General features: G+C 49.6%; 1 protein-coding gene across 2 annotated transcripts; it reads right to left on the bottom strand.

Annotated features, from left to right (window-relative positions):
* Positions 1-205: 205 nt before the first annotated feature.
* LOC102683359 (metal transporter CNNM3) lies at positions 206-12744 on the bottom strand. 2 transcript variants are annotated; one of them, XM_015340396.2, is made up of 9 exons: positions 10919-12744; positions 7489-7632; positions 7058-7210; positions 6505-6674; positions 5501-5597; positions 4905-5032; positions 4382-4517; positions 4008-4072; positions 206-2967 (listed from the first exon to the last, which is right to left on the bottom strand). In XM_015340396.2, exons 1-8 carry the CDS (start codon positions 12318-12320, stop codon positions 4023-4025), a joined length of 2280 nt encoding a protein of 759 aa, XP_015195882.2. In that variant the 5' UTR covers positions 12321-12744; the 3' UTR covers positions 206-2967; positions 4008-4022. The 2 variants fall into 2 exon arrangements, with proteins under 2 accessions (XP_015195882.2, XP_015195889.2); XM_015340403.2 differs by lacking the exon at positions 4008-4072 and having other exon boundaries at positions 10919-12741.
* Between the last annotated feature and the right edge of the window lie 658 nt (positions 12745-13402).

Below are 13402 nucleotides of genomic sequence, written 5' to 3'. Positions count from 1 at the left end.
TTTCTTGGACCCACTCCAAACACTAACGTGTGACCAACACCGAAGACATTGGTACTACTGCCACCAAGAATTGAACTGTTTATCATGTTCACAGACACGGACTGCAGTACCAGTGTTACACCTTTCCACATCCCCTCATGAAGAGGTCAGCGCTCCACGGACAATAAGGCACAGAACCAACATGCAAGACAGACAGACAAAGGTCTTAAAAATTACAACTAAGCTTTATTTCCCTGGTAACACTATTATATTCTTGTACCTGAAAAACAAGTTATTACTATTACTTTCCTTTTTATACTGTATATATAGATGTGCATATATAATATATAATCTTTACCCCACCCCATACACCACCCACTCTACTGTCCAGTATAATAGCACAGGTAATGATTTCTCCTTTGAAATGTACATACATTCCATTATTACAATATAAATGCACTTACTTACAGCAAACAGTACAATATATTTATAACAGCTGAAAAATATTTACTCGGAATCAATTTCTCTTAGTACACATTGTTCATTGTTATTTGGAAAAAAAAAACATCACTTGTGATACCTGAAATCAATCTGGGGGTACTTTCCAGCTGACCACAATACTGGCTAAAGTTACGTGCACAGAGAAGAGGGGGCAACACGACCAGCCGAGCGTCAGTAGACTGTGCACCTTTCCCCACACTCACACACCCCCCCGACCCCCACCTCACCAGGACATGGGGCGCCCCACCTACAGCAAAAACAAAAACGGCAACATCAACAGCAGGAATGCTGGCTGGGAAGTTAAACTTGACCCATAAGGCTTCAAACGAGTAAAAAGTGCAGCCAATGCTTTCTGGAAAGCTTCTCCAGTGAGTTCCCTGTCCTGAGACCCACACACCTGGTTTTCATTCCATTCCGCCTTCATTAGGGAACTGAAGCCTTAATCGATCTAAGAAGTTGCATCGTTGGAATATTTGCATTTTGTTTCTAGGCGCAAGTTTGGGATTTTAGTTCACTTACAAAATACAGTGGTTAAAGCACCAGATTGAAACAAACAGTTCAAATGAACCTTACTATTATAAAGTCAATGAAGGGGTGTAACTGGAACAAAAACCAGCAGGTGTGGGGGGGGTCACCAGGGCCAGGAATGGGAATTACCCAGTGAAACGAGCTCTGGCACGTCTATGCACGACGTAAAAGCATGACCGGGGTCTGACACCTCCTCATCCACGTACTAGAAATGAGTTCTGCCCGCGCTAGGTTGAGGCATAGACATGACTTCTCCCCTTGTCCCAGTCGCACCTGTGCACGTCTCTAGAGCGCACGCCTTTCACAATCGTAAAAACGCCAACCGCTTTGCTAAGACACCTGCGTGTGGTGGGATGCATCTTGCCTCTGCTTTGAAGGAGGTAAGGTAGCAAATCAACTGCAATCAAGATCGCGTGTGTGTGCATGAACTAGCAGGGTAAAATAGATTAGCTCCTTGCTGCAGGTTTCTTTGGCTGTTTTGTGCAAAGCGCCGCAGTTTTAAAAAGGAATGGCCAAACCAAGCACCGGGTGACAGAAGGTGAGAGAGGTGACAGGGGCAGACTCTGCAGGGCAAAACCATGGTGAACGGAGAGTCTGGAGCCCTCAGCTCCTGTAGTGTTGCCAGCTTTGCGTGCAGTGCAGTGGGGACGGCCGGAGAGCTCACCACCGCTGCCACCAACACCAATATTAAAAGGAAAAGGAACAAAAACATTTTCAAGATCTAGTGGGGATGATTTAGTGTCACATTACAGACTTATCCATCGCTGCTGCAAATATCTGAAATTTGAAAAGGGGCTGTACAATACTATCAAACAAGACATTTATGCTTGGAAATACGTCATTTAAAAAAAAAGCAATTCCATCTTTGTGCAAATTCCCAAACAACTCAGCTGGACCAAGCCTGCCTGCCTCTCTGAAGGCTCCAGGGACATGAGATTGGGTGATGGAATCAGCCTGGAGATATATGACTTTAATATAAATAAACAAATACATAACTTCTATAAATACAGGTTAAAAAAGCCACTCTGGCCGCACGAGCTCAGAGGTGCTTTGGCACTGCCTTTAGTGGGCACTGGCCCACACAAACCTGGCCACACTAGGCCTGCTGACGACCTGTGGGGGCCCATACCTGACCCCTGGACAGAGCTTTCACAAGCCTCCATCAGAGTGCAGTCCGTTCCTGAACCATGAACCCCCTCTCCGCCAATCACAGCCCCCGACGCTGTGGACTTTCAGAATGGCCTTGTGGCCCCCTATCCCACTAGCCAGACCCACGCATAAACGCAGAGACAGGCTGCACTGGACACAAACCAATCTGAATGCTCTTTCATGTGTGCAGCACCTGAGCCATGGGCATATCTAATACTGCTTCCTAAACCTTCGCCAGCTTACTCCTTCCACACCAGTTCAGTGATTCATTCTCAGTTAAATGGGCTGTTGGACTAGACGACTGCTGGTTCATGGCTGGAAAGGATTTCATTATCCAGGGGACAGACAAATGCACAGTTTAAGTATTTAACCTTGTGCTGTTGTTCACTTCAGATTTGCCATCTCGCTGTGGATGTGGGTCTCACAGACTCCCTCTAGTGGACCAGGAGTGCATCTTCTGCCTGGTGAACGCAGGTTTCTTAGATGACGAGCATGCTGACACCGAAGAAAAGGCAATAATCTCAGGCTGTGGAAACAGCCATGGTGGGCAGAGGAGAGACGGATGGTCTTGTAAAACTCATTTTAAAAGAAAAAAAAAAGCACTGTAGGAAGTTTGCCTTTCCTGCTTGCAGCCTGCTACAGCATCTTATTTGTGGCTCAGTTAAAAAATGACAATGTTTTAAACAGAAAATCCAATAGAATTTTAAACATAATTTGAAAGACAAGCTCAGTCCCACAGGGTGTGTTTTTGCTCTATCCATGGTTTTCCTCTTCAGTGATCCATGGTTTTCTCTCTACTTTTGCTTCTGCCTGCAGAGTCCAAAAAAGAGGTTAACCTAGTGGGAGCAGGAGGACCTAGAGAGTATCACACAGCTGGCACACTGCCCTGCTGAGCAGCACATACCAGTACCTTCTCAGAGGAGTCAAAATGCTGCTTTACACACACATATGGCTCTAGATGCTGCCTCTGTACAGAAAGACTCACAGCTTCCACTAAACATAGCACCACACTTTGCTCTCTCACTGCTGTAGCCTTTCAAAGCCAACAGAAGCTCAGCCTCAGGTGACAGCAGGTCCCATCACTGACAAGTGACACTACAAAAAGTGTAGAAAGTTCAGGTTTTGGAGTTATGAAGTCACAAAACCAGTTAAAAAATGTGTAGGGTTTTTTTGGCTGCATAGTATGTAATATCATGAACATCTTTATAAGTTGGATAAAAAGAACAATTAATTTCCCTAAAGAGACTTTATTTGTTTATACATATGACTGAACGGTCTGGTGTATTATGTTTATTATGACTGTGCATTTCTGTTGTCTGCAGCCCTGCCACTGGAGTGTGGCTCTCTCCTGACACTGTCACGGCCTCACACTTCAGGACAAAGTGTTATGAACCCAAAGTACTAATCTGCTGAGGGGAGGTTTTTCCATCAGTGGTAAAAGAACTGACTTGTTACATGCCTGTCAGGAAACTTTAACTGTGGTATTGCGCACTGTGACTGTGTACGGATTACATTAACAGCATGGCAGAACTCCAGTTTCTTTCACTGACAGAATCAATTAAATTATGACAGATACTACATTCACTGGTTTCAGCACTAGTAGCATCAATAATAATCCCTGTTCATCTGCTACCACTGGAAGGGAAAATAAATGGAGTAACATAGTACTAGACTCTGCCAGTAAGAGTTTAGAAAGAGCTAAAAAGCTCAGTTAAGAGAAGCAATATTGTCCTATGTTGCAATATACAAGTTATAACATGCTAGTGCTGTACTACCTAGCTGCTAGAGAACCAGTGTCTCGTGTATTAAAAGCCCTGTGCAGGACTGGAATGGGACAGGGGTGTATTTACCTCATGCAAGGCACATTAACTGTAGTTCTCAATTGTGTCAAAAAATGAACAGCTGACATGAAACTCTAGAAGGCAGAGAAAGGCAGGAGATAAAGGGAAGCAGAGAAAAAAAGAAGGGAGAGAAGAAAGAGAAAAAAACAGTTTAAGTTAAGCTGCAGAAAGAGGAAAGCAGATAGACAACTTGTAAAGGGCTGCAGCCTAAGAGTTGTACACTGCTCCGCAGCTAGGGGGTTTCAGATTACTATTATAAACAAGCACCCTGCAGTTTCCAGGTCCAAGCTCAACAGCCTCAGAATTCAGATCTTGCCCAGGTAGTATTATCCCCAAAAAGGTCTTCTTTAGTTATGAGCCCAACACCTCTTCCCTCCTCATACCTGGGTTGGTGTTCTTCTCGTTGAGTAGCTTGGTCTGGCTGTTGGGGACAATCTTTATCTCAGGGAGCTCGGGGGGCGGGGCTGCTGTGCTGATCCGGGATGCCATAAGGGCATTGAGATACTGCATCCGGGTCACCTGGGGGAGAGGGTGGGGATGGCAAGACATGTGAACGTGGGCGTGTGCCAAGTATCCGACAGTGTGTTCCTGCACATCTGTGAGTCCGGAACGAAAGGAAGAGGCACATTTTCCAGATGAAGGGAGGAGGTAACCAGATGATATCATCAAGCAAGAGATACAGATTCTTTAACAGGAGATGAGACATTACTGATGCACAGGCCTTTGAGTGACAGAAGACCTTCAGCCAACCTGCATAGAGGATTCAATCCTTTCTTAGTGCTTATAAAACAGGTTTGCACCAAGACAAGCAGCAAAGCTAGCCATAATGGCCTATTCCTATCCCAGTCCTTCTTATGAGAATGTGCCTGATTGCATGTGGGGAATGGAACTGCGGAAAGCTCTTACCCTGATGAACTGCAGGTCAGTCAGAGCACGCACAGTGTAGTCTGGACAGTAGCTGGATGGACTGGTATCCCCCAGCTCAAAGGGGTCCTTGGGGTTATGTCGCTGGGTGGAGACTGGGGACTGGTGCACTGAAGACGCCAACACAGGAGAGCAGAAGGACAGTAATTAGGCACAGCGCTTGTAAGAGCGGACAGGGATTTGAATCAGTTTTGTAAGGCCCTGTGCTCCATTTGAAAAGCTGAAACAAGCTGCCAGAAATACAGTTCTCTCAATATGGCAACACCAGGATACGTCTCTCGGCATAACTGAAAATAAGGAACAAGAAAAGGTCTATTCCATGCTGAAAAGAGAAGAAAAGAAACACATTTCGGCTGTGGAGGGCACCAAGATGACAAATTTTCATTTCAATTTTTGGGACCTGGCATTTAGCCTATTCTTTCGGAATTTTCTGCATCAAGAAAGGCACACACAGATCAGCTGCAAATTCTGCGCGCCTCATCCTTTTAATGAATGCCAGGAACACAGACATGCCAGGGTGCACAATGAAAACTTCAGCGATCCCCTGATCACACCATGCCCGAGATTCGAGGTCCTACCTGACGAGGGCGCCGTGAGGGCAGAGACACCGTAGTACGTGAAGGCTCCATTCTCAAACTTCAGTCCCTCCTTCCCGATCTCCACCTCCACGCGGCCCTGCACAGCGACAAACAAACTCTACTCCTTTCTGGACCTCTCTCCCTGCCTGTCCCTCACTCACCGCACTTCCACATTAACTTGGAGAGATATAAGCGTTCTCCTTCTCTCTCCCCCTCCACAGCACACACATCCATCTCTTCCTCTCTCCCTCCAGCTCCCCTGAATGAGAACGTCTGCCTCTCCGCCCCCTCCTCTCCCCCTGACAGAACCTGCGCAAAATGAGCTGAGACCTTGGAACTGTTCAGAGCTTCACCATTCGCTGCACCTCACAATGCTGAAAGTGCGTTTCTCCTCTGAGAAAACAGTAAATGCAGTGCAAACTTTACAAATATAACCTAAAAGCTATAGGAAAATACATTATTTATATGTGTTGTTTGAGGTATTGAGGCAGAACTTTGAAGAGTTTAAATTGATTACCAAGTTAATGGTCTGCTTCAGACAAAAGGCAGTCTATTTTCTGGCAAGACAAACTATCTGAGTTACATTTAATGCAGGGAGTCCTACTCTGGTGTTGCAGAGCTCCAGTTCAACAGGTTTTATATGTCTAGAAATGTCCAAATTCTAAAAGGACTGAAACGATTTAACTAATCAATTAAGCAGGTGTTGTGTTCAATTACATCATTTAGAGATTTGAATCAAAAATCATAAAATCCTTTACCCCTCAAAACCAATTATCTTTTTTATTGAATGATAACTTGCATAATTGATCAATTGCTTAAAACATGTTCCAAATCAATTCCTAATATCAAGAGATACAGGGTGACGCAGAAGAATAACTGGACTGGAGCTCTCCAGGACTAGGCTAGGAAAGTGTAAGGGATAAGGAGAATGCAACATGGCCGTCAGTGTTCCCCCTGCTCCACGTGGCTGTAAGCACAGCGCCTCGCCCCGCCCGTGCCCGTACCTGCAGCAGCAGGATGAAGTAGTCGACAGGGTGGTTGCGGGTGTACAGGTAGTGGTCAGCGCCGAGCCGGTTGCTGGGGTCGAACTTCACCTCCTGGTTGACGCTGGGGTGTTTGAGCAGGTGCAGCAGGACCTTCTCCGACATCCGCAGGGGACTGAAGTGCTCCACCTCTGTGCCAGGAGACACAAACACACACACACACACACACACACATACACATAAGATGCTTTACAGACCATTACAGTTACACATACACCGAGGTGGGCACTGGGCACAGAGACTGGCACGTACACAGGCACAGACACAGAACCATAAACAGACTCACTGCCATACTGAGATAGGCACAGAGACTGGTGTATACACCAGCCACTGGGCATAGATATATGACCATAAACAGATTCATCCACATACACTGAGATAGGCACTATGCACAACAACTGGTACATTAACCAGCACAGATATAGTACCATAAACAGGTCCACAATCACTAGCAGGTACTGTGCAAAATTAAAGGGGACAGACACACGGGGGTACAGTGACAGGGCGGTCTTGCCTCGGGACAGGAAGCGGTGGGTGGCCAGGAGCAGCTGGGGAGAGGTGCGGACCTTCAGGTCTCCCTCGGGGACCTTGAACAGAGAGAAGTCCTCCCGGGGGCCGGCGAGGGGCAGCTCCACGGGCAAGGGGGGGCGTTTCACCTTCATATCCACTGTGTGGAAGAGAAAACAGGGACTCAGTAAGAGGGAGAGAACAACAAGGAGGCAGGGTGGGGGATACATGAAGGTGCACCAAGACAGGGAGAGAGAAAAAGACCACCAATAAAAAGGGAGAAAGCCCAGCTCCCACTGCAGTGCAGTCTGAGCCGCTCCAGGTTTTCAGGAGCTCGAGACAGGGCCCTGGCACCGTGCAGAAGGAAACGGCTGCGTGTGGGGGGTCAGGGAACGGATCGGAGCAGCCGACTGAAGTGAGCTCTGCCCCGGCACTCACCGTATCCATCGGACTCCTCCAGGATCTCGGACTTGATGATCTCCTCAATGACGTCCTCCAGTGTGACCAGCCCCAGCACCTCATAAAAGGGGTCTCCTTCCCCCTCGTTGTTCACCTTCTGGACTATGGCCAGGTGGGATTTACCTGAGAGAGAGAAATCAAGAATAACGTGAACACACACACACACTCCTCAGACACAACCGGCAAATCGCAAGGAACAAGACCGCTGGGGCAAAGGCTCATATAACCTTATCCTAGAAGAATAAAAATAAATGGTCTGGACATTTAAACAGGAAAACCAATCTTAGGACACATATGCAACACCATAAGTCTTCCTTCTCTTGTATATTTGATTAAGCTATATCACCCTGCAACTCACAACTGGCAACCCACTGCAGCTCAGCAGGGTTGAGCCTGGCCAGTACCTGGATGGGAGACCTCCTGGGAAAGGCTAAGGTTGCTGCTGGAAAAGGTGCTAGTGGGGCCAGTAGAGGGCGCTCACCCTGCAGTCTGTGTGGGTCCTAATGCCCCAGTATAGAGACGGGGACACTATACTGTTAAAAAAAGGCCCAGTCCTTTCAATGAGTTGCAAAACCAAGGTCCTGACACTCTGTGGTCATTAAAAATCCCACAGAGCAGGGGTGTTGACACCAGTCTCCTGGTCATATTTCCCCCTGGCCTTTACCAATCATGGCCTCCTAATAATTCTCAACTCTAAAGTGGCTTCATCACTCTGTTCTCCTCCCCACTGTTAGCTGGTGTGTGGGGAGCGTTCTGGCGCACTATGGCTGCCGTTGCATCATCCAGGTGGTGCTGCACATTGGTGGTGGTGGAGGGGAGTCCCCATTACCTGTAAAGTTTGAGTGGGTTCCCAGAAAAACGCTATACAAGTGTAAGGATATCAGTATTATTAGTAGTAGTAGTATTAAGAATAAGAATATGAAGAGGTACACCTATTTGGGTTTAACTCGCCTGACATCTGTAAATGTGTGTTTGAAATTCCCTGATGTACAAAAACTGTACATGTTAAAAAAGAGAAGATTAAGGCCGCATTGCTGTTTCTCTCACAGCCCAGAACGAGGTCAGTCCTCCCGCTGAGGGACCCAGCTCTAATCGCGCTGTACCCAGGTCAACCAGGAGGCTCGGCGCCACCCCGGCAACCGGCTCTGTGCCGGAGACATCCAGCGCGGTCTCTGCTGTGTCGGAGCTGGATTAGCGCACCACTCATTAAAAATGACTTTGCCCCGGGGCTGGAGGGCGAGAAAGGAGATGAGGGGAGGGCAGTGTGTGTGGGGGGCAATCCAGCCCAACAGAAATATTTGGGCTAAGCTGGCAATTAATTCCTCCCCTGTGCCAACTGGGGCTGCTCACCACAGATTGCCAATCCAACCCTGGCTGCCAGTAAGAGCCTAGGCCTGCTAATAATGAGGGTATGTCTCTCTCTTGCACTACCCCAGAAAAACATAGACATACGTGCATTTAAAAACTCCTGCTTTTTTATTTTGTTCTCATGGAATGACGAGCATTTTTGCCCTGCCGGAGATGCAATATTAATATCACTGCCCGTACTAGTAAAACGGTACTTCACTGTTCACAGTTAATCACTGAGCTTACACGAGCAGAGACAAAGTGAATGCCTTGCAAGAAACCGCTTCCCAAGAGCAGAGTTTTAAAGCTCCAGGATTATCTGAGTGGACTAGAGCCCCTGAACTGTTCTTGAAGTGTTCCTGGTCTTGAACAGAGTCCATCTTAGTTTATAGGTTCCCCTTCAGTAATCACCAAACAGTGAACCTGATCTGTTTAAGAAGATGATTATCTGTGGAGTTAAAAGCTGAGGCAGAATGAAATGCAGAAAAGCTGGTGGGCCTGGAGAATAACAGGGTCTGGGCACTGTTGGAAGACTCACTGCTCTGCAGTTACCAGTTGCAGTAGGGATCCCATTCTGTAGGGGAGAGCCCAGCCTTTCCTGCGGCTCGGGGTACTCTACAAACGCCAGCCTCTTGTGCACTCCGACAGTCTGCATTTCTTTTCTCAGCTCAGTCTGCACCACAGCCCGCTGCTCCTAAAGCACTGAAGTGAACCGCACTGCTCCAAGACCATCGTGTTCTTGCCCTCTCTCCTGCTGCAGAGAGTGTTTGAACTGCACCTGCACCTCAGATCCAAAACCCTCTAGCTCTCAGACCCACTGCTCTGGCATCCTACAGCACAGGCACTGCTGGCACTCTGAGAGGAGCTTCAGCAGCTCTGTAAGGGGCAGCGATCGACACCTGTCGTTGAAACTCTAGACCAGCAGCGCCTGCAAGGTATGAATCGATTGCACAGTGCCAGCTCATTAAGAACAGATTTTGACATTGATATTTTTCAAACAAATTACTGAAAAGCACAACATGGTGAATACTAGTAAAACCACAGACTGAGCATCCGTTCTCATCAACAGCAAAAACTGCCCGTGAGGGGACAAACGGATCTTAATGTTGGCCTTCATAGATCAACATACTGTATAGTAAAAACACAGACTTCAGCAAAGGTAAAACCATACAGCAATGACCTAAACTCTGCACAACAATCCACACATTTTCTAACCACTTTATCCTATACAGGGTCAAGGGGGAGCCAAAGTCTATCCCAGCAAGCAATGGGCACAAGGCAGGATACTCCCTGGACAGGACACCAGTCCATCACAGGGCACACACACTCACACCAGGGTCAATCTTCCCAGAAGCCAATGAATCTACCAGTATGTCTTTGGACTGCGAGAGGAAACCAGAGCACCTGGAGAAAACCCCCAAGACCAGTTTGAGGGGGACATACAAACTCCACGCAGACAGCAACCCAGAAGTGGAACCCAGGGCCCCAGCGCTGCGCACCGTGCCACCCCCTAAGGCAGGAGTCCCACGATTACTTGACAGACATCCTCCAAGGAAGGTCTAGCATGGTTACAAGAGCAAGCAATCGCTATCCTGGCCCAATCAGTAGACTAGGCAGAGTGGGAGTTAGTGGCTGTGGCGTGCGATCGTAACGTTCTACGAGGTTCCGCTCCCGAGTCGGGCCTGAACCCCATTCATTCTCCATCACAATCTCAAAGGGGGGAGGAGTGACCCACAGGGATCAGACCTGAATCAGACAGGCTGCACCTGTGACCCCCCCTCAGCTGGCAGCCAGATAGTTCTGCAACTCTCACCACTGTGCTGCACGAGTGAAGCCTGGTGATGCAACCTGCTCACTGCGCTTACTGGACACAAGGCGGACAGGCCTTCTGAGTGCCTACGCTACTGCCCGGGGTCCACGCTAGAGAGTTTCAATCCCCGCCACTCTGTCCTCGAGGCCTTGGCGTTGGCTGGCTGGCCCGGATTCTACCTTGCTGCTGCCCTCCCAGACTGCAGGGGGCGCCGGGCGGGCGGACCCAGAGGGTGCACAGCGGCAACCCTACCTTTCTTGAACTCCTCCAGCATGGCGTCCAGCTTGGTGTCGTTGAAGACGAAGTGCAGCGGGTGGTTGTAGAACTTGGTGATGGTGCTCATGGGCGTGCGGTCCTCCGGGTCCACCAGGGCCAGGTCCTTGAGGTACAGGATGTCCACGATGTTGGAGCGCTCGTCCTCGTAGATGGGCACCCGGGTGTAGCCGCTCTGCATGATCTCGGACATGGTGTTGAAGTCCAGCACAGCGCCGGAGGACAGCATGAAGCAGTCCTTCAGGGGCGTCAGGATGTCCTCCACCGTCTTGGTCCGCAGCGCCCCCCGGCTGAACTCCTCCTTCACGAACTCGTTGTAGGGGTCGCTGGTCCTCATCATCTCCATGACCTTCTCCCGCACGTGGCACGAGCTGACGTCCCTGCCCAGTGCCAGGTCCAGCAGGAGCCCCAGGGGGCAGGACAGCGGGCAGGTCAGGACCATGCACGCCTGCCCCAGCCACGCCACCCCCGGGGCCAGCTGGAACCCGCAGCCGGAGCACAGAACGTGAGGCAGCAGCCCGCTGATGACGAACACCAGGAGCCCGCAGAGGAAGACGGCGGGGAGCAGGGCGCCCAGGGCTCGGTAGAAGAGCACGCCGAGAGCGGAGTAGCCCAGGGCGCACAGAAAGAGCAGCGAGCACAGGAGAAAGTTACCCCGCCGGCGCAGGGGCTCCAGCCGCTTCGCCGTTTTCTTCTCCCGCTCGGACCCGCAGGTGTGCAGCACGTACAGTTCCAGCGGGTCCAGCCCCAGCAGGCTCAGCTTCAGAATCTGGAACAGGGCGCAGGCGAAGAGCAGGAGGACGATGGCCAAAGCCAAACCCCAGACCGGGATGAAATCGGGCTGCGGGTCGTCTGCTAGAACCAGCCTATCCTGGCCAGCCGTAACCCATCTGACGCCGTCCCGGGCGCACAAGCGATGATAAGAACTCCTGGCGTGCTCACCGGAGATGCTGCTGCTTTCTGCAGCCTGCACGGTTATTAGGGCGCTGTGCTCCTCGGCCTCTAGAAATGGCCCCCGGAGTTGAAAGAGAGCCGAGCTCCGTCCGCTCTCGTCTTTGCACGGGTCGGTGGCACCGCCATCCTCCCCTTCTGCTTCCTCCGCGAACGCAACCCACGGCCAGGTCTCATTAAGCAGGTAAGACCCGAAGAGCCTCAGCTGGAAAGTAGCTCCGTAATGTGCTGTTATGACCCGGTGGCGCATGAACACCAGCGCCCCCGGGTCCTCCAGCCTCAGCCCCAACACCCGCGGAGCTTGTTGGCTGCAGGCGCCGAACCCCAACCCGCAGAGGAACAAATTAATCAACGAGAAACTTAAGCCTGCCAAGCTGGCCACCATATTGGAATTGGGCAGCTGGGCTCTGTGCGAGTCATGTGACACCATCTCGGCGTTACACCGTATCAGTCCAGAGGAAGATTCGTCAAGAAGCACATCTTATTTTGTGGAACTCTTTCATTTTTATCACCATTTTGGATCCGAAATCTCCGACAGCGGACAAACGACTCACTCCTTCACTGTTTGAGCCACAATGGCACCCGGACTTCAATTCCTTTGACACGCTTGCTAACAACAGCCAATGAGAGGAAGATGGAAAACTGAAAACCAATAGAAAGACAGAAGGAATTTTGACGACCAATAGAAACAGGGAAAGGGCATTCTGCACCCTCCTCCCTTTGTCAAGTTCGGTGTCGCTGTGTTGTAAACAAGTCGTGTTGCTGCAGTCTCGGGGTCAAGCTTGGATCCTGCATTTAAAGGCGCGGCGTGTGTTTTTCTTGTGTGCTTTTTTTAAAAAAAATCAATCTTCATCTGTTTTCCATAATTATTTCCAGAAATAAAAACGCAACTTTCATGAACATTTAAACACAAGTTAGGACACATACTACAACAGGCCAGGAACGAGCTCTCGGTTCGTTTAGCGATCTTGATTTCTACGTTTGCGTCGCAGACGCCCTTCTGAGCTGTTTTGCCCGTTCATCTGCGAGGTCCTGGTCCACGGTTTGGCAAAGAGATCTCAGAGTTTTAATCCTCCCCATCTGACTTCTTTTTGCAGATGCAATCTGTAAGGAAGTCAGTTTTCATTTTCATGCATGACCGTGCAGAACGCAGCCCTTCTGATGCTGTATCATGTACTGAATATTACATGGGTGGATGCTGCACATTGGTGGTGGTGGAGGGGAGTCCCCATTACCTGTAAAGCGCTTTGAGGAGTGTCCAGAAAAGCGCTATATAAGTGTAAGCAATTATTAATATTATTGTAACGCAACGGGGGCTCAGGCGGGCGCCCTTGCCGCATCTGTTCGGCCCCGGCACCGTCCGGGGCTCGAACCCGGGACTCCTTCGTCTCTCTGCAGCGACCTAGCCCCGTGAGCCAAAGAGAGATCTCTCCCCAGCCCAGTAGCTGTGGTCCTGCTATCACAGGGAAGGGCGGTGACATCACCTGCTCTGGTACGCCGGCTCTTACACAG

Source organism: Lepisosteus oculatus, chromosome 2 (assembly GCF_040954835.1).
Source record: "Lepisosteus oculatus isolate fLepOcu1 chromosome 2, fLepOcu1.hap2, whole genome shotgun sequence".
Classification (NCBI taxonomy): domain Eukaryota; kingdom Metazoa; phylum Chordata; class Actinopteri; order Semionotiformes; family Lepisosteidae; genus Lepisosteus; species Lepisosteus oculatus.
Note: the sequence above shows the minus strand (reverse complement) of the source record. Positions and strands in the feature narration are given on the sequence as shown.

What these genes read in the sequence shown, in the direction of transcription:
- LOC102683359 (XM_015340396.2), bottom strand. Translation starts at nt 12,320, where the DNA reads ATGGTGTCACATGACTCGCACAGAGCCCAGCTGCCCAATTCCAATATG. An exon ending in ACTTCATCCTGCTGCTGCAG is followed by an intron (nt 5,598 to 6,504) that starts GTACGGGCACGG and finishes GTCGCTGTGCAG; the next exon opens with GGCCGCGTGGAGGTGGAGAT. An exon ending in CGAGAAGAACACCAACCCAG is followed by an intron (nt 4,073 to 4,381) that starts GTATGAGGAGGG and finishes TCTGCCTTCTAG; the next exon opens with AGTTTCATGTCAGCTGTTCA.